The sequence below is a fragment of the Hippopotamus amphibius genome, chromosome 11, assembly GCF_030028045.1.
Source record: "Hippopotamus amphibius kiboko isolate mHipAmp2 chromosome 11, mHipAmp2.hap2, whole genome shotgun sequence".
Lineage (NCBI taxonomy): Eukaryota > Metazoa > Chordata > Mammalia > Artiodactyla > Hippopotamidae > Hippopotamus > Hippopotamus amphibius.
The window spans coordinates 67717550-67744341 of NC_080196.1; the positions used below are offsets into that span (position 1 = coordinate 67717550).

The 26792-nt window shown below is 37.4% G+C and overlaps 1 protein-coding gene across 3 annotated transcripts in view; it reads left to right on the forward strand.

Moving 5' to 3' along the window:
• DSC2 (desmocollin 2) overlaps positions 1 to 21239 on the forward strand; it is a 36672-nt gene extending 15433 nt beyond the window's left edge. For 2 of the 3 annotated variants that reach the window (XM_057699252.1, XM_057699251.1), the window contains exons 8-16: positions 2444 to 2578; positions 2828 to 3013; positions 4548 to 4798; positions 5313 to 5455; positions 9979 to 10206; positions 12708 to 12941; positions 13323 to 13447; positions 14708 to 14992; positions 15671 to 21239. In XM_057699252.1, the coding sequence (XP_057555235.1) occupies positions 2444 to 2578; positions 2828 to 3013; positions 4548 to 4798; positions 5313 to 5455; positions 9979 to 10206; positions 12708 to 12941; positions 13323 to 13447; positions 14708 to 14992; positions 15671 to 15868 (1785 nt within the window). In that variant the 3' untranslated portion in view covers positions 15869 to 21239. Of the gene's footprint in view, positions 1 to 2443; positions 2579 to 2827; positions 3014 to 4547; positions 4799 to 5312; positions 5456 to 9978; positions 10207 to 12707; positions 12942 to 13322; positions 13448 to 14707; positions 14993 to 15537; positions 15584 to 15670 lie in introns of all 3 variants that reach the window. The other variant, XM_057699254.1, reaches the window with a different exon arrangement.
• Positions 21240 to 26792: the final 5553 nt, after the last annotated feature.

Genomic DNA, 26792 nt, shown 5'->3' on the forward strand with positions numbered 1-26792 from the left:
TTTCCCCAATTAAGATAATAATATTACATGTTAATATAAACAATATTTTTATAAAAAATGATTACATTTCCAAAACAATAAATAATTTAGTGAGGAGAGTGGCATTATACATTTTCTAAATCTCTTTATGCCTAACAATATAAGACTGATGGATTCTCATATCTCCTTCATTCAGTCTGTTGTATAGTTTTAGTCGAAGTAGATAAAGAAAATCTAACATGATAAAGTTAGAAAAGAGTATTTTAATAGTAATTTCAGATCTTTGTGGATAGTCTTCTTTGATAGTACACCAAAACTTGACAAGTGGTAATTTCATAAATGTTTTTGGCAGTGTGCACTCTGAAGAAGCCTTGTCCATAAACTTTCCTACTTTGTTACATCAAAATCCATTGGTCTGCCTTGTGCTATGAGTGGATAGTTTACCGTGTGTGATTTTGTAACATCATGCATTAGTCATATGGGAAATATTGACTCACTGAGTTATGCAGATCCTCCAAATATTGACACATTTAGTTAAACAGTATTGAAAAAAAATCACCTCCTCATCTCCATTAGTATCATGATGGTTCATAAAAGCTTTCCGGAATCCTCATTTTGGCTTGAAAACTCCTATTGATATTTTCCTTGAAATGACATATTCACTTTACTTATGACAGAATGTCTTCCAATACACCAGTCTGAGTAACCATAGGTGTCTTTCGTGTAAAAATGGTATTCTATGAAAGAAAACAATAGCTAGTTCAGCTTATAAATCAAGCAATCACACAAGTACTTTTCCATGAAAAGAACATCATACTATATTATGCAGAAGTGCTTTATACATACCTCCCATTTCTTTACATAGACTACGGGTTAAAATTTAATAAAATTTATTAAAATTAATCATTTTTACTACATCTACAAGGACATTTCTAAATAAATTTTTATTTTTTTAATTCAATTTTATTATTTATTATTTATTTATTTTAGTGTAAGTATGTACCAGTGAAGAATGCAATATCATTTGCTGAATGAATGAATTGCAGTCACAGCTCTACACATTGTACAGATTCTTCATGGAATTTACGTACTTAGAAAGAGTAGATTATAAACCAAATTCTCTTTTATCGTCAAATCTTGAATAGATCTTTCTGATAAATAAGTTGAAAACATTTGACTAATGAAGGAGTCTTGGAGTGCTTTTACCCAAGAGAGCTCTGGACTCACTTTCTGACCCCAGGTTTCCAATTTTTTTCTATTGGCCTTCAACCCTTTAAGCTCTCTAAACATCAGAATTTTTTTCCATCTGAAGATATCACAAGTTAATATTTAGGTCCCAAACTTCATTTCTTTCTTTGTTTTATCAGCCAGTTGATTATTCCCAATAAATCATAGTTTACTAGAAACAGAATATATATTCCCTCCCGTATGTATACTAGTATGAGCTTTTAAAAATTTTTTAATGAAATAAGGTCATGAATTTTTAACTCTACATGTGTGATTGATTATGAGAGAAGAGTAAATCAGTAAAACTCTAGAGAAATATTAGTTTTATTTTGGGTAATACATGAGGACTCGAAAGTTTAAGAGGTCTAAGGGGAAGAAGGTGGCTTTTTAAGAGAAAGGTGAATATTCTAGGTGGAAGGTTAAGATAGTTTTTTACATATTATTTTCTCTTGTGAAAAGAGGTAAATTACATAGGAAAGATGTTATTATCATCATTTTACAGAAGAGGAAAGCTTCCAACTGCCCAAGATTACCATTGTTATTTTTGAACTTGGAAATAGAACCCAAACCTCCTAATGGTCGGTTCAGAAGGCATTATTAGTAGTGTCGTTAATCCTTCCATATCTCAATACTTGTGACAAATGAAACCATTATGAGGAGAAATACACTTTTTTAAACTCGTGATGAGCCTTCTGTGATCTCTGAAGAACAGAAAACACTTAAGAACCAAATTCTGTTTTCCATGAAGGGGAAAAAATTATATTGTTCCAAAACTTTGTTTTCATGCTAATTTAATGATCTTTTAATAAGTATAAATATTTAAAATCCACCTTTTTATATGAGGATATTTTACTTTATTGCTTCATTACAAGATTGGTATAGAGTTACTGCTGTGTATTTTTGAATATAAGAACATACTTTGCATAGGAGATGAAGATTTTGATTAATTACTAGGTAATTTTAAATGTACTGTGACTGTATCTTCTCTTTCTGTTAAGTAATGCTAAAACCAGTTGATTCCATGAGTAGCCCTTTAAATTTGGGAAACTACTCTATTTTCGTAAATAAATTGAAAATCACTAGTGTGAGGAAGTTGTTCTTCTGCCAGTACATGAACACTATGAAATCTAATAGTGTACTTCTTAAATGTTTAATGCAAGGAAATATAGAGTGTAAATTAAGACTTCATTTGTAATGTTGCTTTCACTCAGTAATTAAATTCTTACTGTTTTTTCAGCTAATTAATAAATACCAATTGAAAATAAAAGTACAAGACATGGATGGTCAGTATTTTGGTTTGCAGACAACTGCAGCTTGCGTCATTAATATTGAAGATGCGAATGACCACTTGCCAACATTTACCCGTTCTTCTGTAAGTGCGTGATATTAATAAAAGAAAAACGTACCGTGCAGTGTTAATAGCTAAATACGCACACCTCCACCCATGCCCCATGATTTCAAGTGAAGTATTCTCAGCCACATGTCAGTAGTTTGGACTTGGGGTTTAAAGTCATGTTAGCAAAGTATTTTGGCAATTAGAAGAAATGGGCTGACTTTACCTGGTGTTCTATTTTTGTGAGTGTTACTAATCAAACTTTTTTTGTTTTTTTAATTATTTTAGTATGTGACATCAGTGGAAGAAAATAGGATTGATGTGGAAATTCTACGTGTTGCCGTTGAGGATAAGGATTTAATTTATACTGCTAATTGGAGAGCTAATTATACCATTTTAAAGGGCAATGAAAATGGAAACTTTAAAATTGTAACAGATACCGAAACCAATGAAGGAGTTCTGTGTGTGGTTAAGGTAAGAATAACTTAGGAAATTAATTATTTGTAGCTTATATTGTCACAGATTAGCATACTAGAGCTTAATGAAAAGAAAGGAATTCTGGTAAATGTAGGAATAAAATAGATTTTGAGGTAAATGTAAATACTGTGTTATTCATATAAATAATGGGATGGATATACTCATTTTGGAGAACATTTTATAAAGGCACGATAATTTAAAATTATTATATATGTGTAGTCAGTTAATACGATATAGTACCCACTTTGTAACTAGTATCTCTTAACGATTAAAAAACTAGCACAGCTTTGACACCAGTGGGACACTGCCAAACTTTCCTAGTCCATTCTTTCTCTAGCTGTGTCCAGGACCTTCTACTTAATTACTAAATTTCCCAAATGATGAGTTATTCCTGGTCAGACCCATAGGGAAGCTGTTTATTGATCTGTTCATTTATATCCAGTGTATATTCAATTCTTAGCTTCCTGATTCAAAGTGGGAATCCTCACCCATTTGAAGATGTAAATACTTCTAAATAAAACCTCTTTCTAATACTATTCTACAGTTACCTCAGAAGACATCACTGCTAATTCAGGAGGCAGAGTTCGCCCATAAAGTGATTGGAGCTCTGGCTTTGGACAAAACCATAGGCTTATTTCTGCTGCCTCTTGAACAAAAACGTGATTCTATCCTGGGTCTCTGAAGTTTCTCTTTTGTACATATTCACAAGGAGAAAGGATCAAAAATGATGAATTCTTTTTTTCTTACAGTGATGGAAATCAGCTTCAGTTTGTGGGTTAATTTCTGTTTCAAAACAGCAAGCGGATTGTCCCTTAAATCTTGTTTCTTTCTTCACCCAACCCCTGCCCTGATTCTTGGCATTCTAAGAAGGAAATTCATCTCGGTGAAGTCTAGGAACTGACAAAATTTCTGTCTTTTGGGAAATGGTTTCACTCATTCTTATTATAACCACATATCAGGCAAAATAAGAAAAAAAACCCTCCATTAAATTTGGTACTGCCCATTTTTTAGAGAGTAACTGGGATGAAAGAGATAAAAAAAGGAAAGTGTAAAGCCTATAAGCTTTAAATTTTCTTGTCTCTCATCTTAAAAATTTTACAACATTTGACCCACGTTTTCTACCCCAAACCAGGTACAAATAATTGTATTCATCTCAGGGCAGGTAGGATAAGCAATCCCCAAATTAATGGAATAGTAAATTACTGTTGATTAGGGTATGGAGTCCCTAAAGTAATATTTTAAATAATATTTCATTAAATGCTATCTGAAATTGCCATCAGGACTTATGATATTACTTGTGTTAAATTTGCAGTTGAGGAATTTTTTTTTTTTTCTGGCTCCACTCAAATGCCAAATCAGTTGAAGGATTTCCCTTCTTCTACCACCATCACTTTTGTGGGTATATGTTTAATATTTTCATGACTATTCCCGACATAGCACTTACATATTTGCAAAGCTAACTAGTTACACACTAGTTCTCATTGCCAAGTACTGTGTCTTGATCTGATTTTCAACACGCTTGCTTTTGTAGGCACTGAATTATGAAGAAAAACAACAGGTGATCCTGCAAATCGGTGTAGTTAATGAAGCTCTGTATTCTGGTAGTTCAAGGTCAGCCATGAACACGGCAACAGTCACTGTTAATGTCCAGAATCAGGATGAAGGCCCTGAGTGTATCCCTGCAGTGCAAATTGTTCGAATTAAAGAAAATGTACCCAGGGGAACAAAGGTCAATGGATATAAAGCATATGACCCGGAAATAGGAAGAAGCAATGGCATAAGGTACTTGTAATTCTTTTCATTTTTTTTAAGCTTTTTATTATTATTATTAATTTATTTATTTTTTGGCTGTGTTGGGTTTTCATTGCTGCCTGTGGGCTTTCTCTAGTTGCGGCGAGGGGGGCTACTCTTCTTTGTGGTGCTTGGGCTTCTCATTGCAGTGGCTTCTCTTGTTGCAGAGTACAGGCTCTAGGCATGTGGGCTTCAGTAGTTTTGGTTCGTGGGCTCAGCAGTTGTGGTTCTCGGGCTCTAGAGCGCAGGCTCAGTAGTTGTGGTGCACGGGTTTGGTTATTCCATGGCACGTGGGATCTTCCCAGACCAGGGCTCGAACCCATGTCACCTGCGTTGGCAGGCGGATTCTTAACCACTGCGCCACCAGGGAAGTCCCAGGTACTTGTAATTCTATTTTAGTTAACTTCAAATTTACCATGTCTTTAAATGTATGACTTATTTTGATACCAGTATTATAATTTGGCTTATGATCCATTTTGCTTTTTTAATTCATCATTATTCATAGGTATAAGAAATTAAATGATCCAGAAGGATGGGTCACTGTTGATGAAAACTCAGGATCAATCACAACTTTCAGAACCCTGGATAGAGAGGCAGAGACCGTCCGAAATGGGGTCTATAATATTACAGTCCTTGCCTCAGACAAAGGTAAGAACTTTGTGTTTAAGCCAGCTACATACGCCCCCAACTACAGACATCCTCAGTTTTTAAACAACATGTATTTTTAAGTCAGCTGCATACGTTCTCAAAATTTATTTCTCCCCAGATGACACGTAGAGTAATTGAGAGGTTTGCTGTAATTTATTAACTTATGTCTGCTTTCTAATAGTACCCTCAATTTTGTATGTAATTACAGTATAAAATAATTTACTAATAGAAAGCACTTGAGACTAATTTATTAAAATTAATCATTAAAAGTTGAGAAAATTACTTTAGTAAAATTAGCTTCAACTTCTTTAGTCATATCTCTTAAAATATTCACTTTGTCAGGAAAATTCATTGCAGAGAGGACATACTTACTGCCTCATAGTACAGTCCTAAAAAAGTTTATTTCTTTCTACAGGAAATTAACAGTCTATTTGGGGATTAGTATTCTGATATTATGAAATTAGGAAAACAAATACTGTGAATCCACAAAATCATATAAAATGGAAAATCATTTTCTATGAGCCCTGTAAAATTGTAATGTGAGCACACTGATTAGGAATGAGATCCTTTTAGTGTATAAAATATAATTTTACTGTAACATACATGTGAACTTCATGCCTCTGTAAAATTAATATGTTAACTATGGTAAAATAAATTATTATACTATAGCTGACAAAATTAGAATTTAGAAGTGATTTTGTAAGATTTTTAGATATTTCAGCTTTTTCTAAGTTAATGAGAAGTAGCTCGTATCCATTGATTGAACTGGTAAAGTTGTAATCATTGTTAATTTAACTTCAGCCAATTAATGATTGTCCTTTCAGGCGTCAGCTTCCTTTGTCCCTTTGTCAAGCCGTGCTTTTTGGTCAAAGCAAATGAAAAGAAGAGAAATAATATGAAAACCAAATCCATTATTTTTACATTTTTAAGTGCAAATGGTTTGTTAATCAGTGAGATAAAATTACCGTCTGGAATGAGAGCTTTTGGATATAATTTCATTCTGCATTTTCCTCTGTTGCAGAGGAGATAAAATAAGTGACAGAACAAATGTTTTTATGGCATTTAGGAGAGAGGCACGGTTACTCGTTATCGTGGTCGAGAATCAATGTGCAATGGGGCCTTTTCCGTTCATTTCTTTTGAAACTGGTAGGGGATAAATAACTCCACATCTTTTTATTTTATGAACTGAGATCATACTAAAGTATGTTTTTTGTTTATTTGTTTTTGTCTTTTACCTTTTTCTAAAATCTATACTGGCTCATTCCCTTTGGGCCCTCCCAGCTGCTGCTTCCATATGGGAAGTGTTCTCTCCTGTGAGCACTGACCTCTGGGCCTGTGCTCACTTCCTCTCTCCTACTTTCCTACAGCACTTGTTTCCTCTCTTTAAAACTCTCCCTCAATTATTCCACACATTCCTCTCTTTTCTACATGCTTTCTAGTTTTATCTCTTTCTCCTCTTCTAAACATAACTCTTTCTTAAGCTTTGAGTTCAGTTTCTCTTCTCTTCTCAATCTAACCTTATTTGGTAGTTTCACCCACGTGTTTCCCCTGTATAGCTAAGTTTTAGGTTTCTACTTCTGTTGTAAGATTCTAACTTTTGGGAGGAAGAGTGTGCTTTCAAATTTTTAGAAACATTTAGCAGGAAGGTGCCATGCACGTAAATCATGAACCCATGGGTAGTTCACCTTCCAAGATTTTTGAAATCGTATTTACCCATATAGAATTATATTAATATCAGAAGGTGAGCATTGCATGCATACCTTCCAGTGAATGAAAGAATATTATTTATTATTAACAGATGAAAAGCAGAGCTGTGGAACACTGAGTTAGTTGTCTAAACTCTTTGATAGAAATATTGTCCAACATTCATCACAATGTGCAAAAAAGACAGTTTATTGAACAACTCTAAACGTTTCATGGAAGGAAAATTCAAGCATTAGCACAGTGGTTGCACAGCAAACACTGTAGAGGTCAATTTTAAAGACATTATAATTAACCAGATTTAATCAGTAAGGCGTGCTTTCAACTCCATGTGTGGCCTCAAATGGAAAGAAATGGTCAAGACATCTTGTAATCCCAATTTTCAGAGAAAGCAGGAAAACACATAGCATGAGAACAAGAGAATGTGAGAGATGAGATTTTTCTGTCCTAAGAGAAAAATTTGTCAGATAGATAAAATACGTGTATACCTACCTCCCTCTTCCTTCGTGTCTCTGTCTTTTCTTTAAAAGTTGTTCAAAGTGAGAGATAGTTGCATTGTTTCTTGCATCTCATTTCTTCTCTCCTAGTTCCATTCTTGCTGAACTATATCCTTTACTAGTTCTTTTAGTGGTGCATTGTGGGTGATAAACCCTGTCAGTTTTATTGTTCTGAAAAATATTTTAATATCATTCTCATGCTTGATTTGATCGTTTGACTTGGTTTAGGATTTTGAGTTAACCCCTTCTTTCCCTCAGTACCCTGCAAGTGGTACTCCATCATCTTTTGGCATTTCTTGCTACTGATACATATTCTACTGTCTGTTTAATTATTGTCTCTTTACAGGTAATACATCCAGAAAACTTTTATAGTTCCCTAGGTTGTGTTCTATATATAGTTTTAATTCAGTGTCATGCTGAGAATTTATTTTTATTTACCCATCACTGCAGTCAGAATATACTTTAAAGTAGAAGATCCATTTTTTTCTTTAATTCTCAGATATTCTCAGCAAGTATTTCTTTAAGTATTATTTCCCTACCATTCTTTTTTTAAATTAATTAATTAATTTATTTTTGGCTGCATTGGGTCTTTCTCTAGTTGCAATGAGGTGAGGGGGGGCCTACTCTTCATTGCAGTGGGCGGGCTCCTCATTGCGGTGGCTTCTCTTGTTGTGGAGCACCGGCTCTAGGCACGCTGCCTTCAGTAGTTGAGGCACATGGGCTTAATAGTTGTGGCTCACAGGCTCTAGAATGCAGGCTCAGTAGTTGTGGTGCATGGGCTTAGTTGCTCCTCGACATGTGGGATCTTCCTGGAGCAGGGATCAAACCCCTGTCCCCTGCATTGGCAGGTGGATTCTTAACCACTGCGCCACCAGGGAAGTCCCTCTCTACCATTCTATTTATCCTTTTTTTCTGGAGTCCCTATTAATGAATGTTGCTCTTTTATTTCTATTGGAATTTGAGCTGTCATTTTTATGCTTATTTAAACAGTTAACCTTCTTTATGTTTTTGAAGACAGTACATACACATTTCAAAGATATCTTGCATAGAGTGAATTAATCTTCTGTTGGTGATTTTGTTGGCTTTCCTTTAAGCACTAATCTTGCTCATTTAGGAATTCTAATTTGCAAGCTTATATTAAATGGGAGATATTGGTTTGCCTTCTGCTTTTGGCTTTTTTCTGTCTTCCACTTTACCTCATAGCCGTCTTATAGCTGCCTCCACCGTGTTCTTTTCTGTGGCCCGCATTTCAGAACCACTTCTTAACTTGGTGGGCTATGGCTCCTGGCCCATGATGACCCTGGAAATATCACAGGTCCTGTTGCTGGGTGGAGGTTGTGACTGCAAGGCTGTGCCTGGTTTTCCCGCTTTCCTAGGTGGGCAGCTTCATGTAAGGCATAGCTTCAGGTCGTGGGTGGCACAGGTTTTTTCATCCTCTTTTCCACCCTTTATGTCCAAGGCCACCTCATTAAACAGAAGGAATAAGTGACTTAGAGACACAGGTCTTCGATTTATGTTCAATTTCGGACTTCACAACAGTGTTACTATTGAATAATTTGTGACCGGGACCCATGACCACTTCATTTTTGAATCTCCAGGTTTTCCATGGCAGTGCCCTATACAAAGTAGTTAGGACTCAGTAAATTTTTATTTGAATATGCAGATAGATGAATTCCTTAGGCCACACCTCAGAGTGATTATTCTGGTTTGCAAGTGATTTTCCACTTCTGGAGTCTTTCGTGCTTCGAGCATTTCCATGTACTAGTTTTGTTCTAATCTCCCAAATGAATGCCTTTTGCCTTTCACTCTTCCTGCCCCCAAATTGTAAGTGTTTTCTAAATGCATATTAAACTCCAAACTCCCTACATTTGCTTTCAAGGACCCTTGGCTTTTCTTTTCGGTGTCAACTCCCACCAGCCTGCCTTCCCCTTCATTATGTCAGGAACATAGGTGTGTGTATGTGCTTTCCCACCTCCTTAAATCTCTTTGTGCTTTTAAATGTACCAGAAATACCCTTGTTGGTCCTCTCTTCCTTCTTTTTAAAAATGTCAAAGCTCACCTCCATAAAAATGTCCATGTCTTTTGTAGCCCTTTAGTGAATGAATGACAAATCTAAATAGCAGTTATTTTCTGCACAACCCATTTGAAATTGATAATGTCTTTCTGTTAACATACCTTAAGGACATAGCCTGGGACTGTGATTGTCACTGTCATTTATATGGTACAAGTGCCTAATCAGTAATAAAAACTTTTTTTTCCAATGTGTAATGACCCAGTGAAAACTCAAAACATTAAAAAATTGTATTTTCGTATCCAATTTTCTAGATGGGAGAACATGTACTGGGACACTAGGGATTATGCTTGAAGACGTGAACGATAACGGCCCATCTATACCTCAGCGGACAGTGATCATCTGTAAAACTGTCATGTCATCGGCGGAGATCGTGGCTGTAGACCCCGATGAACCCATAAACGGCCCACCCTTTGACTTCAGTTTGGATGCTGTTTCTGGTTCAGAAGTACTCAGAACGTGGAGACTGACAAAAATTAACGGTATGTGCTTTTAAACATTACTTTGTCCTCTTCAGCATCAGGGTATCTAAAATATTTTTTTTTCTTGATGACGTAGAAGAGTACGTCGCTATATAGTAACCATAACAAAAGACCGTTCCTCAGTGTTGGTGTGGTGGGGAGTGCCTGTCTCTGATCAGTCCTGTGCCAGGATTCCCTTTGGTGTTGGGTGAATTCTCATTCCCACTCCACCCCCCACCCCCCCAGACTAGGTCTGATGTACCCTCTTCCTGACTTGTGTACCTCCCACCTACACAGATTCTTCATGTGACAGTGGTTTCCTAGGTCATAAGGGAATCCCCATCCCTGGCAGGTATGTTCCTGAGATGGTCTTTCCAGGCCGAATGTTTATCAGGGAGTTTCCTTGGCATCAATATACATGAAACAAAGGGAAGCAGGATTGAGCAAACAGAGAAATCAGGCTGCAGCTCAGGCCAAAGGACAGCCTCGGCTAACGCGTGGGGGAGTCTGAACTACATGGCCCTTCAGAATGGCCATTCTGTTCTGTGCTTTTTCGTTGCTCCATCAGTGGGTTGGGCTCCCTGCAGGAGCGTGACCTTTGGCAGGAAGGCGCAGTCACTGACGGTGCTGATAGCTGCCCAAGCAGTTGGGACAATACACCCCTGACTGCAGGGGATCTGGGTGTGCATCTCAGTGTCCACCATGGGATCCCTTCTCTCCGCTCTGCATTGACTTCTGACCACTTCTTGTCTGTTGTTTTCTATGTGGGCTTCTTCCCCCACTTGGACCCAGTCTGTACTTCTGACTTTACCCACGTTAGAATCTATGATGACAAGAATGGCAAAAAATGAAGGGAACCTCTCTTTGTGCCACCACTGCCTCATTCCTTGCATCAGCTCTTAACTTTCCAGCACATTCTCCATCTCCTGCCTGCACAACCTGTGGGTCATGATGTCATTTCACTCCAGCTTTCACGACTCAAGATCCACTGTAAGCTAAATGGGGGCTGCCTTTAAAATGCCCTTGAATGGTTTTCATTCCTGTGCTTTCCATGAATATTCCTTGGTTTCCTATTATGACAAGTTGCTCCAAAATTTTCAGTGTTTTTAACAACAACATTCTAACGTGTGCGTGCTTGAGAACTAGCCTTATATTTAGATGTCCTTTCTACTTATTTGGTGTCATAATATCATTTCTTTTTACATGATGTTGAAGGAGGCAGTAATTTTAAAAGTATTCCTACTTAGTACAATGAAACATTGGCAGAATTATGTTGGTCAAAACTTTCTTAAAGTTTTACTGGGCTGTAAAATAGCCCCTAAGCCTGGAAAATACGAAGTTGAGAAGAACATATCCTAAAGAAGCTTTAGGTCTTTCCATGCTATTTATTCTTCTTGGGCATCAATTTACTCATGTGTAAAATGGGATTATTGGGGGAAGTAAACAAGATAGTCACTGCAAGAGACCATGGCTCATTTTGAATCATAAATTTTGGTTTTGTTATTATTATTTCTTACACATACATAGACTCACTGGGTTAACCATGTTTTATTTATTTATTTATATTTATTTATTTTTTTGGTTGTGCCAGGTCTTAGCTGCAGCAGACTCCTTAGTTGTGGCTTGTGGGCTCCTTACTTGTGGGATGCAAACTCTTAGTTGCGGCATGCATGTGGGATCTAGTTTCCTGACCAGGGATCAAACCCCGGCCTCCTGCATTGGGAGCGTGGAGTCTTAACCATTGCACCACCAGGGAAGTCCCCATGCTTTCTTTTAAAGTTGACTTGATTCAATGATTTTTTAACTCAAATATCCAAGTTTATATTTAGAGCTTCAAGTATGAAATAATGAAAATGTCACACTGGGCCAGTTACGGGGGAGGATTATTCTTGGGCATGAGTGTGTGTCATCTACATGTAGAGTAGTATATTTTTGGCTCTGTCCCCCAGACTGTGTTGGATTTTGACCTGGATATTTTCTGCTCTTGACCTAAAAGAACGTACATCGAAACCAAATAAAATACAGTTGGTCACAGTGTTTTGAAGGACCATGAGAAGAAGTTCCAGCACCATGACTCATGCCTTGATAATATGTTCAAGGTTTGGCACAATATAGGAAAACAAAGTAAGGGGAAACATCCAGAATTGTAGACTGTGAAATGCTCTGACAAATCATGCGTAAAAGAAGATATACACTGGCTGGTTATATTAAAAATTTTAAAGATGTGATAAAAATCAATCTCTAAACAAGTCTGTTATTTGTGATAGGAAGAATTTGTTTATCGATGGATAAAATACATTATTACAACAGCCAAAAGACTTTTATAAAAAGAGGCAGCGGAGACAAACTTTTATAAAATTAAAAAGACTTCACCCATTCATGCTTAAAATGGTGTAGCACTTGTGCAAGTCCCAACAGGAATATATATTTGTAGGGAAATATGATGACTATTCTGTCACTAGTTATTTATGCTCCCGAGAAATCAATGACATTCTATAACGCTTGGTTTTATTTCCTTTCAGATACAGCAGCACGTCTTTCCTATCTGAATGACCCCCAGTTCGGACGATATACAGTACCTATCAGAGTTACAGATAGACTTGGCATGTCGGTTGTCACTGAATTAAACGTGATATTATGTGACTGTGTTACCACAAATGACTGCACCATTCGCTCAGGTTCGACTGGCAGCAGAGGAGTGGTACTCGGAAAGTGGGCCATCCTTGCGATATTGTTGGGCATAGCGTTGCTATTTTGTAAGTCCTTTCATGAATTCAAATGACAGCCTTTACAATCACTTTCAGGACACATTCTTAGAATCAGCACTGCTCTCTGTGGCTGCTCACTTGTATATAGCTACATTGCCATTTAACACACATATTTAATTTATTTATTGAAAGTGCATTGGTATTGTTTTAGTGCTACCCTAATTAGCACAGACATAAAATTCAACACAAATACAGCACTTAGCATGTCCTTGTTTGTGGCATATCTGGTTAGGGCAGCATTTTCTACTGGATGCCACTTTGACACAGGCAATAGTATTTATGTTTTCTGGAAAGTTGTTTTTGTATTTGTCATCATACATTCATAACATTGTTTTAAGATAAACTGAAGTAATCTCTCTCATCCTCCAGGTATCCTGCTTACCTTAATCTGTGGGGCTACTGGGGCAGCCAAAAAGCCAAAAGTATTTCCTGATGATTTAGCCCAGCAGAACCTCATTGTGTCAAACACTGAAGCTCCCGGAGATGACAAAGTGGTAAATTGTTTGTCTTTGCAAAATAAATACAGCCGATAAATTGGCCTAACCAACTATAATGATCTTTTCTGGGCAAAGGTCTTTTGAAATCAGGTAACTTACAGTATATAAAATGTCATCGGTCCCAGGGGACAGATAAAATAACGTGGATCCCATGGAGACAGATGGCATTTAAATTTGGCCCTATGGTGTTACTTAACAGTAAAAACTCTTTGGCATTTCATTGTTATTTTCTGTTTCATAAGTGTCATGGCTTCAACTTTAGACCCAGTTTTTTTTTAATATATTGAAGCTGCTGGTTGTGCTGTAAAAATGTTTCATTTAGTTATTCACAGATAATCAGCATAATGGTTTTAATTTTTTTTTCTGGCAGCAGCAGTAAAATGACTACAGGCTTTGATCATCGTGGAAGGAACTTCAGTGGAGGCTTTCAGGCTCTAATATAGGTTAGAAAGGAGCCTGAGGTCAAATGTATGAAGCAGTAATGCTAATAAGTGATTACACTGCTTCAGCTTTGATTTCCAACCTAGTATGTGGATGAGGAACAAGTGAATTCCCTACAAAAGTGTCATTGATGATTAGAGCAGGAAGGATTTAGAAAACAAAAGGATGTTGACATCTAGGAAGGTATTAGAAAAAATAAAACTTAGAGTATCCTACTAAAATATAACATGGAAAATTAGTGGCCAGAGCTTTGGTCTTATTTTCTCTGCTGATTTATTTTTATTTAATTGGATCACAAGGATTTAGTATTGCTGCTAAGATTTTTACGGCAACTTTTGTTTCTATTGATTTTGTTTCAGTTGAAGGGAACTCAATTAGACACTGAATAAAAATGCCGATTATTATTTCTGTTTCTGCTCTGGTCAGGTGAAGGGAATGAATTTAAACTAAGCAGGGTCAATCCATGTGAGACAATAGTGTGCAGTCCTGGTCTTGGGATGTGAGATGCTGGAAGGATTTCACAAATGAAGTTGTACAGTAGTCTAAGATGTGTTTAAAGAAGGAGTATACATCAAGCTTTCTGACTTGTCTCAAGGCTCAGACCACTTGTCGTCTGCAGTTTGCTTCGTGTATTGGATGCTCTGTGAAGTACTGGGGTTACAGTAGTTAGGTACTTGCAATTGCCAAGACAGATCGAGTTCCTGCCCTCAGAATGCTTACCTTTTAGCACAAAAGTTCACAGCATTCACTGCATGATTTGCTCTTTTTCTCATTTTTTGTTCTCTGTATTTCCCAATGCCAACTGCTTCGTTTCAGTATTCCACGAATGGCTTCACAACCCATACTCTGGGCAGTTCTGCTCAGGGAGTTTGTGGCACCCTGGGATCAGGAGTGAAAAATGGAGGGCAGGAGACCATTGAAATGGTGAAAGGAGGGCAGACGGAGTCCTGTCGGGAGGCCGGGCATCATCACACCCTGGAAGTGTGTAAGGGAGGTGGACAGCACACCCTGGATTCCTGCAGAGGAGGACAAGTAGACATGGACAACTGCAGATACACGTGCTCTGAGTGGTACACTTACACTCAGCCCCGCCTTGGTGAAGTGAGTTTCGCTAAGTGTCCTACAAATCTATTTTGCTTCTTTCCAACTTTCTGAATGATTACACTTTAGTGGGCTGATCTTTATTTTCAATTAATGATTAAAGTACTAATAAGAAATGTGATTTTCCTTAATTTTGATTTAGTTATGATCAGATGTTAAGTGGATATTGACTTTTCCTCACATTTTGTTTCATTCTTAATTGTTTCTGAAATAATGAGATGATATTTAAATTCTTTTTCTCATGATTTTATGTTGCCATTTCTCATCAGCAAGTCATGTCTTAAAGACCAAAAGTGGGGTCCAAGGCAATTGCAGTCTGCACAGTCACTATGCCTATCTGGAAAGCTCTGAGCCCACATGCATTTGGGTTCAGTTTAAGGGATGCATTTCACGTTAGCCATGATCTTGAAAGGGAATGCAACAGTTACTTAAAACAAACACTTGTGTACTTGCTGCCACATGTGTGACTTTTAGAAACATGCTTTGTAGTGAATTAATGGTGTGATTTATGATACAGACCAATCATGTGCGTTTTTTATATGTAGGAATCCATTAGAGGACACACTCTGATTAAAAATTAAACAATGAAAGGTAAATCAACGCCATTATTTTTATGCTAGTATGTTTTGGTGTTTAAAATAATAATAATAAAATATGTTGTGTTTTTCCTCTTGGCAGAAGGTCCAGCAGTGTAATCAGGATGGCAATCATATGCACGCTCAAGACTACGTCCTGACGTATAACTATGAAGGGAAAGGATCGGCGGCTGGTTCTGTGGGATGTTGCAGTGAACGACAAGAAGAAGATGGGCTTGAATTTTTGGATCATTTGGAACCCAAATTTAGGACACTAGCAGAAACATGCATGAAGAGATGAGTGCGTTCCATTTAGTCTACAAAAAGCCAGTGGCTTTGTCTTTTTTTTAATTATTATTATTACAAGTCAGGATTTTTTTAAAAAATAGAAGATGCTGTGTTTGGGGCTTTTCCCCTTTGCTTTGTTGGGATCTCTTTAGCCCAATGTGCATTTACTGAGGGATGCTGTAAATAACTACACAAATTTCTTGATTTTTACATAGTTGTTAATTACTTGTCTCCCATCTAAGGATACCTGCAGATAGACCAGTTAAGAAAGTCTGCATTATTGTTTACATTTGGGTATAGTGACAGCAGCCAATGTATAGTGCAATAAAATTTAATTAATTCAAGTCTATAGCATAGACTACTTGAAGTATATCTGAATGGAAAATTGTAGAGATCTTGCTCTAACGTTATCTTCGGTTACCTAAGTAATTGTGTGGTGCTTGAAGACTGCTGTTCTCTTAAACATTCTAAAGTGTGTATGCTCATTCTTGATACTGTTTTATCTTGTATCATGACCTTTCTTCATAAAGCAAAGGGAGATTCCCAACCAAGCGTTGACTGTTATTATAATTCCATTTTGGAGGAGTTTCATTTCTGTGTTGTATTCTCTGTGAAACCTGGCACTGAATCTACGTTTCCTCTGTTGTCCACCTTCTCTGCAAAATTTAAATTTAAAAATTGCTTAAGAATGTATTTTTACTCCTGCAAGGTTTTGGTCTTTGGTCTCCCCCGCCCTACTCCCCGCCATCCCCTCTGTCTCTGTCTCTCACCCTTTCTCTTCCCTCTTTCCCCCACTCCCTCTCTTTTTCCCTCTATCTCTCTCTTTCTCTTCTTTTTGTTCTTAAAATTCCTATTTGGGTTGGAGAATCTAAATGTGTTTAAACGCCATTTCTCTTTTTCTCTCTTATAAAGTGGCTTATTCTGTTTTTCTGTTTTATGTAAGCATCTTTACTCTTGGCTTTCTTAAAATCAATATAATGTTGATTTTATTGTTTCAGCTATTTTAGTGATAGCTTCGTTATCTCCTCAATAAGACCCTTTAATTTTGCCATTGAACTGTAGAAGTATGTCATGCTTTTACTAAATGCAACATTTTATGTTAACGAAAGGAATAGTGTAATTAAAATTGGGATGTGGACGTTTAGTATATAATATTATATTTACAGGTCATTATTACAAGGATACAGTTTATAAATGCAAAATAGAGATGGTTTTTGAAGTAAACTTTGAAATACAGGGATCATGAAAGCTCTCTAGGAATAACTTTTATAGTCTTTTAGATGAGATGGCTAGTTACAGCTATGTGTTTGTAAAGTTTTCTTTTAATATTTTAAGATTACAGTTTTTAACAAATGTAGAAGTGGTCTGAACTATTAAATTTTGAAATAATAAGACAAAATTAAACTTAGTAGCCAACCAAATTCCAGGCTGTGTTTCACACCTGATTTCAGTCAGTGAATTTTCTATCCATATTAACCATGTGCACATTTTCAATCTATTTCTGATATTTAGGATTGTTGATGATATGCCTATTTTGAATTCACAAGATTGGTTTATAATAATTATTTTTAAAAATTAACATTGGGTAATTTATTCAATAATCAGTTTATCTTTCCAATAGTTTCATTACTACTCAGTCAAAAATGCTATTTCTCAAAGTTATTTTTAATAAAATTTTGTGTAAAATTCTTGTATATTACTAGTCATGATAGAGTAAATCAAGCAGTTTTTAAAAATCAGTGTGTTTGTTAACCATGTGTATCATATGAGCTTATGGGATTATATTTTTCTTACTTAAAGAAGGGAATCTCTTTTTTAGAGTCCTGTTTTACATTTTTTAGAATTTTAGAGTTTGGTTTGGAGAGGTAATTGGTCTGTTATCACCACATTTATCTAATATTACTATTCTAAAGACTGTGATGCTGTGGGATGTTGGTTAAGTTGCATAATTTCTCTGTGTCTGGTTTTCTTCATCTAAAATGGGGAATAATAATAGAGCTCCTTTCCTAGGGTTCTATTAGGGTGGCTGTAAGACATTTGAATAAAAAATGGTTTTTAAGCATGAAAGTCACTCAGAGTGGTCCACCTAAAAGGCACTCCTAATAAAACTAAATAATTTTAAATAAGTCACATATACAACCCATTTCATATTAACAAAAATCAATTAAGAAAATAGGATAATGAAAAGGTTGGATTTTGGGGGGTGTTTTGTTTTTGACTTTTGAATGTTTGTCAGTTAAGCATAGGTTTCTCCATAATGATCATCATCTGATGATCATTATGGAGAAACATATGCTCTTATATTTCCAGTGATTCAGAACAAACATTGCAAAGATTGCTGAAGTACCTGCAAAGGACTGTTTTGTTTGAAATACTATGAAACTACTCTGTTCAAATTGGCAGGAAAGAGGAAAATCCACTTCTTAAAAAAGGCACTAATTCTAAAGCCCTATGAAAATTACATGTGCCTAAGAGTCCTCCTGTCAAGCCCACTTTAGCTGCTCTCCTAGCTTGTTTTGCTAAAGAATAGCTTGCCTCAGAGGCAAGCAGTTGCTTGCCTGGGCCTTTAAGAAAGACTCTTTGGCAGTCACCATGGTAACCTGAATGCAGAAACTCTGGAGAGACTCCCAGCTTCACTCTTAGCTATGGGATTTGAGAAGTCACTCAAACTTTGAGTCTAGATTCCTCATTTGTATGACCTGTATTGAGGGGATTGGAGGAGTCGACTTCATAGTTTTGTTGTCAGAGTTAAAAGACTTGGCACCGAGTTAGCCCTCAATATATGAATGCCAGCTGCTGCTATTATAGGACAGGAGGACACCATAGTTGGGAATAATCATAGCTCCAGTCTCCACTTTCTCTACAGCTGACAACTTGCCATGATGTTCCCGTGCATTTTCCCCAGGAGCTTGATCAGTGTCTAACCTGTGATGGCCTTTGGGAAACTTCATGGCTCGTAATAGTTTCCAGGTCTCTCATTCTTGGTAGTCAGGAAGGTACACTGTATCCATAGGCAGCACATCAGTGTGTGATTAGTCTTATGACTTAAATGAAAAGCAGATAAGAGTACTAATAAGCCATATATTGCCTCAGGAAGCAAAAAGGAGGCAAAAATCTTAGAGATTTCCCCTGCAAAATGTTGCTTCAACAGAGGAAGGCAACAGAGATCTGCCATGAGTTGGGTGCAGTCTGCATTTGTGGTTTCTGTGTAACCATTTTCTGCTTTACTGGATTCCCCAGTTTAAGACTGAGTTTTATCTTGGTTCCCCATTTTTTTTTTTTTAAGTGCAAAATCTGTCTTTGACCACAGCTTTCCCTTTAGTCTCTATCTCCCGCCTTTTCCTGGGCTTAAGATTGAAATCTCCACCCAGATTTTGCCCTGGTCAACCCCTTAGGCAGTAACGTCCTGAGGACAAAGTGCTTTTCCTTCTATGTGCCTAGAACTGTCATTTTTTCTACCTCCGGGAATAAGGAAGCTCTAGGAAGTTACGTGATACCTGTGTAGAGCTACAGCTCTTATCCAGTTCTTCTGTAAGACTTCTGTTACCCTATTATTTACTTTTAGGTCAAGACCCCTGTTACCCGAGTACTTTCAACTCATTATGGGTAAAGACAGATGTCACGTTGCCACATCCAATCAGGCCTTCTGAGTTTCCTGTATAAATAGTGTCCTTCTAGTTACTTAGGCTTGAAGCTGAGAATCCCCAGCTTCTCTTTCTGGTCTGCATAGCACATCCTATTTTTTGCCCCAAGATGCCAAACTTTCTGAGAATTTTAGACACAATTTCATTCATACATTTTTTTTGCATATAGTCCTTTAATGCCTTCCCAGTACAGCCATGTAAGGCCTTCCTAATATAGACCGTTTGTGCTCTTACAAGAATGAACAAGCTGAATCAGCTACTCTTGCACAGGACAAGGCATGGTGTAGTTGTTTCTTATGTCCCTACAGGAAATCTGCGCAGAGCTAAGAGGTTAGAACTGTGGAGTTCCCACTAATTGTCTGCTCGCTTTCAGTTATGTTAGGATGCAGGAATAAGGACGGAGCAAAATGCTGTTTTTTTCACAGGTGACAAAATTGTAGGGTGACCTTGCTGAGATATTTGCTTGCACTATTTTTTAGCGTGTGGTTCACAGGTCATCTGCCTCAGAATCACCCATTGTTTCTGTTAAAATAAAGATCCCTGTGGGACTTCCCTGGCGGTCCAGTGGTTAAGACTCCATGCTTCCACTGCAGGGGACGCACGTTCGATCCCTGGTCAGGGAACTAAGATCCCACAGGCTGAGTGGCCAAAAAAAAAAAAAAAAAAAAAAAAAATCCCTTATTGAGTTGGAATCACAGGGATGACAGGCTATTGGGAAGAAGTATGGAAGGCTGCACTTTTTAATAAGTTTCCCAGTCACTTTCACACTCTTTAAAGTTAGAACAATGGATAGGGATTAGTAACAGGGTTTAGGTGATTATTTGGAAGTTTATGAAACCAAAATATTTTGTTTGCTTCTTCATATCAGATACATTATGCAAAATGCTAGAAATGTACCAAAGAGTTGAAACGCAGTAGTTTGTAAATTTCCACAATTTCAGTTAATCAGCCGTTTCAGAATGAGCTCTGTGCTCCATGATTCCTGCCAACCACATGGAGCGGAAGTGGAGGCATAGTCTTAAGGTAGAATCGTGGGATGAGGCCTCTCAGTAAACACTCAATAAAAATGAACTAATTTTGCCACATAAATGCTGCTAGCCAATAAAATGCATGCAAATTTTGTTGCATCTCTTCCCAGAACAAATCAGGGTTGTCAACTCTCCAGAGACAAATGGGACGAGGAGGATCAGCACCAAGTGCAATAGGTGACTCTGTCCGTGAAGTGGCAGAGATTTGGCAGTGCTGTGCTGCCGTGTGGGAGCTGCGTCAGGTAGAGTGACAGGCAGTGCTCACTAGGTGCTCACGATGGCTAGGAGCTTCAGAGGGCTTTATGAAACAGGGAGGGGATGTGGGGGAAGAGTCGAGACTTTCGCCTTAAGGAGTGTTCCCATGGGAAGTGGGCCAACTGGAAATTTTCTAAGAACCAAGGACATGAGGTGAACCGACAGGGAGTGAAATGGTCTGCAAGCCAGAGTTGAAAGGAGAGGAGTGGGGTCAACCTACAGAACTTGGATGCAAAATTACCAGTCAAATCAGGCAAAAGGAATATATCCTGAGACGGTAAGATAATGGCGCAAAGATCCCACACACATGCCAGGATGTTTATCTCAGTGGTGTGAAGTATGTGGATAACTGGAAATAAGCTCAATGTTCCATGGTAGGAAAGTAAATGATTTACATACATTATTGTGATACAAGGTGCCATAACTGAGGATAACGATGTAGTGACCATGGGTACTGCTATTGTTATGATGATGATGATGATGATGATGATGGAATATCATGCAATTATTTTATTTTGAAGGCTAATTAAATAAAAGACAAAATATAGTATTAATGAAAAAGTAGGACAAGTCTCTATCAGTATAATTCCAAATTCATATAAATATAAGACTATATAATATACTAAAGTGTTGAGTGGTAATCCACAGATGAAATATTTCTTCATTATGTTTCTGTGTTTCTGTTTTACAATAAGCATTTATAAAATCGGGGGAAATTAATAAATGAAATAACAAGAAAAGTTCATAGGCTTTTAGGTATTTGGAGATTTATAGACCTGTGAGAAAAAAACCTTTAAATCTTAGCCTTACAGTGTCAAGGCTGCAATGAACATGTTACATTCACAGTAAATGACTGAATTGAAACAACAACAACAAAATATTTTATCATCTCATAATAACAGAGTGCACCCATATGTTTTTAGTCTAAAAATTTTATGTTAGTGCATAAATTTTATCATCAGTAAATGTTCATGTACTGGCTAGACTAAGAAAAAGTAATCAACTTACTAGACATACCAAATGAAATATTTCAAACAATATTTACAGGAGTGCAAGGTGAACCAAGTAAATTGTTCATTTTGTAGCAAGCCAAGCTTTCCCTCTTCCTCATGCCACAGACATAGTTAATCTTTGCACAAAGAAGACTATGCTGAGTCTTAATTATATTTTAAACTTTGCAACATTATGATCTGATCTGGAGTCTGTACTTTCCTTTTTTTAAAATTGAAAAATAGTTGTTTTTCTAATTATTTTAATGTCTTACAAAGGAGACAAAATTTTCATATAAACTGTAATTTAAATTCTTCCTTTTTGTATAATGCATATAGAAATTTTAGAGAATAAATATTTTAAAACTTCTAATTAATAAAATTATTTCTAAAACTATATGGTTCAGTTATTATTCACAATAAAAGAATTTGGATAGTTTCCTAGGACAGGATTTAACTTGCAGATACAGTTTTGTTTTTTATGGTTATAATTGGGTGCTGTTTCTTCCAAGAATAATAGTAACTTAAAACCTGCCAATACATCTTAGGTTTAAGCAGGAAAGAAAAACAAAACACTATGGGTTTCAGCCATTTTTGGTTTTAACAGATTAATTTATCTCCATAATTTTTTTTTTAGGAGAAAGGAATACAGGTCCAAAATTCTGAACTTTTATTTCAACCTTCTGAGAACTCATCTACATCTTTAGATAAATCATATAGCTCCTTCTTTGGGTGTATGTTTCTTCAATAAAATGAGTAGGTAGACCAGATAAACTATCTAGTCACTTTGTTATAATTTTCTCTCATTCTATGTTGATTAAATATGAGTGAGGTGGTAATTCAGTCTTAGCATATCATTGATTTCCAAATGTCCTTCATGTCGAAGAGATTGTATTGCAATACCTGTGGCTGTGGGGATGTAAGTCGACAGGGCAAGGGTAGTTGGATAAGTTTGGTGTTAGCTCTAGGACAGCATGAAACTGGTAAGTGGCCCTGATAAAATGTCTTTAACAGATAAATGCACAGGTCTATCCCAGAACTCTTCTGATGCTTCAATTTATAAAGTTTGTCTGGATATGTACCTGAAACTCAATTACTAGGAAGTTCCCTTTTCCCTTTTTTTCTTTTCCCTTTGTTTTTTGCCTGAGTTCTTTTAGGAAAACTTCCAATAACATTTTTGGCAATTTTCAGTCTCTTGCGAAACCCTACCACTTTTTCATTGTTTCATTGATCTCATCATTTCCTTCCATTCTCAACTTCAATTTATTCATTGCTTTCATCTATTCTACTATAATCTCAACTTCTTTTCCCTTTTTTTCTTTGTAATTATTCAGCAAAACCCTATCACTGGATAAACCCCGTTTGCTATTTCACGAATTTTCCTTGAATCCTGGAACATGGCTCAGGAAAAAACATTTAACCATGCTGACTCTCAGTGCTGACCCACAATTCTGCCCTGTTACCTCAGTTCAGGGTTTTTCAAACAGTGAGATACAGCCAGTTGGTTGAAACACAGCCAACTAACTCGAGGGATGGCCACCTGCGTTATTAATGAATAAGAAGGCAATAAACAGAAATGGTCAGTATGTGTTACCCATGGGAACAGTAAGTAGTATTCCTGAAATTTAAGTTCCAGATTACATGTATGAACTGTGTACCAGTTCACAGCATTAAAATTATTTCTTATTGTGGATTAGAGTCAGCAATTCAAAAGCTCGGTCTAGTCAAATTTCCTATTTTACAACTACTCTCTGCTTAAGTCTCTAATCCACCTTCTTTGCTTAATATAACTGTGCATCTGATTTTAATGAGAAAATGGAAACAGAACTCCCTCATCTTTCCACCACCAACTCTACCAGGCTACCAACAACTATACCATGTATTTTGACCTCCATCCTTTATAATGGATGAATTGCTCTGCTCCCATTTAAGGCAACCTCTCCATTATTACGCTGGTTCCCGTGACTTTTTGCTTCCTCAAGATCTTTGTTCATGAAATTAAACCTCTCCTACATCATTCATAATAAATAGAAATGCTCAACAGAAATAATATTTAACATGGATATAGTAGTTTTCATGTGCTATATTGTGAAAACTTTACTTATGTGAATTCTTTTTATGCTCATTCAAATTAGGAACTATTTTTATTCCCATTTTTTGGATGAGGAAACTGAGACAGAGAAATGTTAAATGACTAGCTCAGAGTAGCAGTACTAGGATGTGACAGAATCAATATTTGACTCAGCAATCTGACTCCAGAATCTACACTCTTAACCACTCTGTGATTTGCTTCCTTCATGTGAATAAAACTTGTTTACCTCAAACTGTCCTTTAGCGATTGCCTTATTTTCTCTGTCCCCTTCATAGAAATACCTACATAACAGAGATCCAAATGATGCTGTTGCAGAAGATTTTGAGTCCCATAGGACAATGCTTCAGCACCAGATTTCAGCACAGCTGAGGCTGACAGCTCCACACACCTGCCAGTGTTCACCTGGAGCACCTACTTCAGTGTCTCTCAGTCTGCATGTAGGTGCAGCCCAGAAAGTCAGAGGAGTGATTGCTCCTCAGGGCCCACCTTCACCCTAAGGGGAAGAGAAGTCAGTGGATACGTGCTCCAGGTTCCTGTTTGTTAAGGTGACCCTCCAGTGGTTCCTCACCTTTAGGTATCCATGGTTTTGTGTAATCTCTGGAATGAGGGCAGGGCCTGCGACTTGCTTCTAGTCAATAGAACATGGCAAATGTGATGGGATGTGACTTTGGCCACATATCATATGATTAGGCTATGTAACATTCCATTTTAGCAGACTGGGGAAAGAGGTTCTTCTTGCTGACTTGCAGTAAGCATGCATATTAAGCAAGCCCATGTGACAAAGAACTGGCGTCACCTCTAGAGACTGCTGGTGGCCTGTAGGGCTAATGGTGCCCACCATCCATCCAACAGCCACAAAAAGCAGGCCAGTTGTAACACAGCCATAAGGAAATCTGCCAAGAATCAGCATGAGCTTCCCCACTTGATCCTCTAGATGAAATAGCAGCCCAGCCAACACCTCCAGTGCAGCCTGGTGAGACTGAAGCAGAGCACCCAGCTAAGCCATGTCCAAATACCTGGCACAGAAACTACGCATGATTCATGTGTGTTGTTTAAAGCCTCTAAGTTTGTGCCAGCTTAGAGCTACCAGGTCATGTACTGTCTTTCCAGAATATAACTCTGAAGTGCAGTATACCTCATTTCTCAGAGAGTCACCAGCGGGATGGAACCCACTGCATTAGTCAAAATCAAAATTATATTTTCCCAGTCTCACTTTTCCTATTCTCTGATTCTGCCTCTCACCATAGACTGGCTTCTCTCACATTTGTGTTTCAGGCTTTGCTTTCAGGGGAACAAAAGTGTGACACGTGCAAGGAAGGGATGATCTGAGAGTTGCTTTTGGCTGTATTTCCTCATCAGCTCGCCTAGTCCATTGCGGCTCTGCAATCATGCCTTCGTCACCGCTACTCCAAGGAAACTCACTTTCCTGTCATCATCAGTGGCTTACTCATGTCCAATCCAGTGACTGGTTTTTAGCCCTAATCTTACTTTTCAAAAGCTTATGCCACAGTTAATTACTTCCTTCTTGGTGACAAACTGTGTCCCCTTGGCTTATGGTACACCATGTTCACAGACTGTTCCTCCTTAGTCTCTGGCCACTCCTTAGTCCAGGAGACGCTGGTTCCTTTTTCCTTCCTGACTCTTGGAGTAACTAAGGGATCTGTCTTCACTCATTCCCTAGATCTTCTCTTTCACTCTCAAAGTTTTAAATAATACATCTTAGCGTGGGTACGTAATAGACATCTCAAACTTTACATGTCCAAATAAAACCCTTCATATCTTAACCCAAACCAGTTCCTCTCCCAGTTTCCTCCCTTTGTTCAGTCATTGTGTTCACACTGCTGCTTAGTCCAAAGCCTGTGGTAGGCACCCTTAAGTCTTCTCTTTCTCTCACATCCCATCTCCAATCTATCAACCAGTCCTATAAGGTCTAACTTCAAGTTATATCACAAATTCAAATTTCATCACTAGTTCCATCACTACCTTTTATAGGTCAAAGTATCACTACCTTTTATAGGTCAAAGTATCATCACCTTTGGCCTGAACTGCCGCATCTGCCAGTATTGCCCTCTACAGTCTTTTCTTGGAACAGCCATAAGTGATTTACAAAACATATAAATCAGATCATGCCTCCCTCCCCCACCACCACCCAAAAGCTTTTCTATGCCTTTTTATGAGCAGATGAAATTAAAATAAAACCTAAACTCTTTAACTGGGCCTATGAGTTTTTTGGTTTTGTTTTTTAATATTTATTGCTTCTTTTCACTACTTTATGTGCTAGTAGCCTTCACTCCACTCCAGCGCTTGTTGGCTTCTCTCTGTTCTCTGAACAAACAAGCTTGTTCTTGACTTCCAGGGCTTTTATACTTGCCATTCTCTCCAGCTGGGATGCTTTTCCTACAGATCATTGGTGCTCTCTATCATTCAGATCTCCAAGTTCACATCTCAGTAAATCTTTCCAGATGACCCCTATAAAATACCCATTTCTCAGGATACTTAAACTAGCTTGGGACTCAGGACTGTTTGGTCTTCCTAAAAGAGGTGTGGCAGGAAACTTGTGGTTTCAGGAAGCATGCCTTCATCACTGTCAATTATATGTGGCTTGAGAACATTTTTATTGTCCCAGTTGAGTGTGGGATGGAAAGACAAAAAAAGTAGGCAAAGCATGAGCTAAAGGAAGAGATTTTTAAGATACAAAACCAAAAGCAAAACTCATAACATTCCGGTAGAGACAAACAGAGGTATCTCAAAGGGAAGTGTGGTTTTGTTTCAAGACTGGTGTAAGCCCCTGAGCAATAAGATATTGTGTTGCAGTACTTAGTATGAAGCCAAAGGAAGCACCAATCTTTGTCCCGTATTTACTGTGTCTTGATGCTAAAAGTCTCACGTGTTAGCTTTGGTTATCTAAATGGAAAGAATACCAAAACAA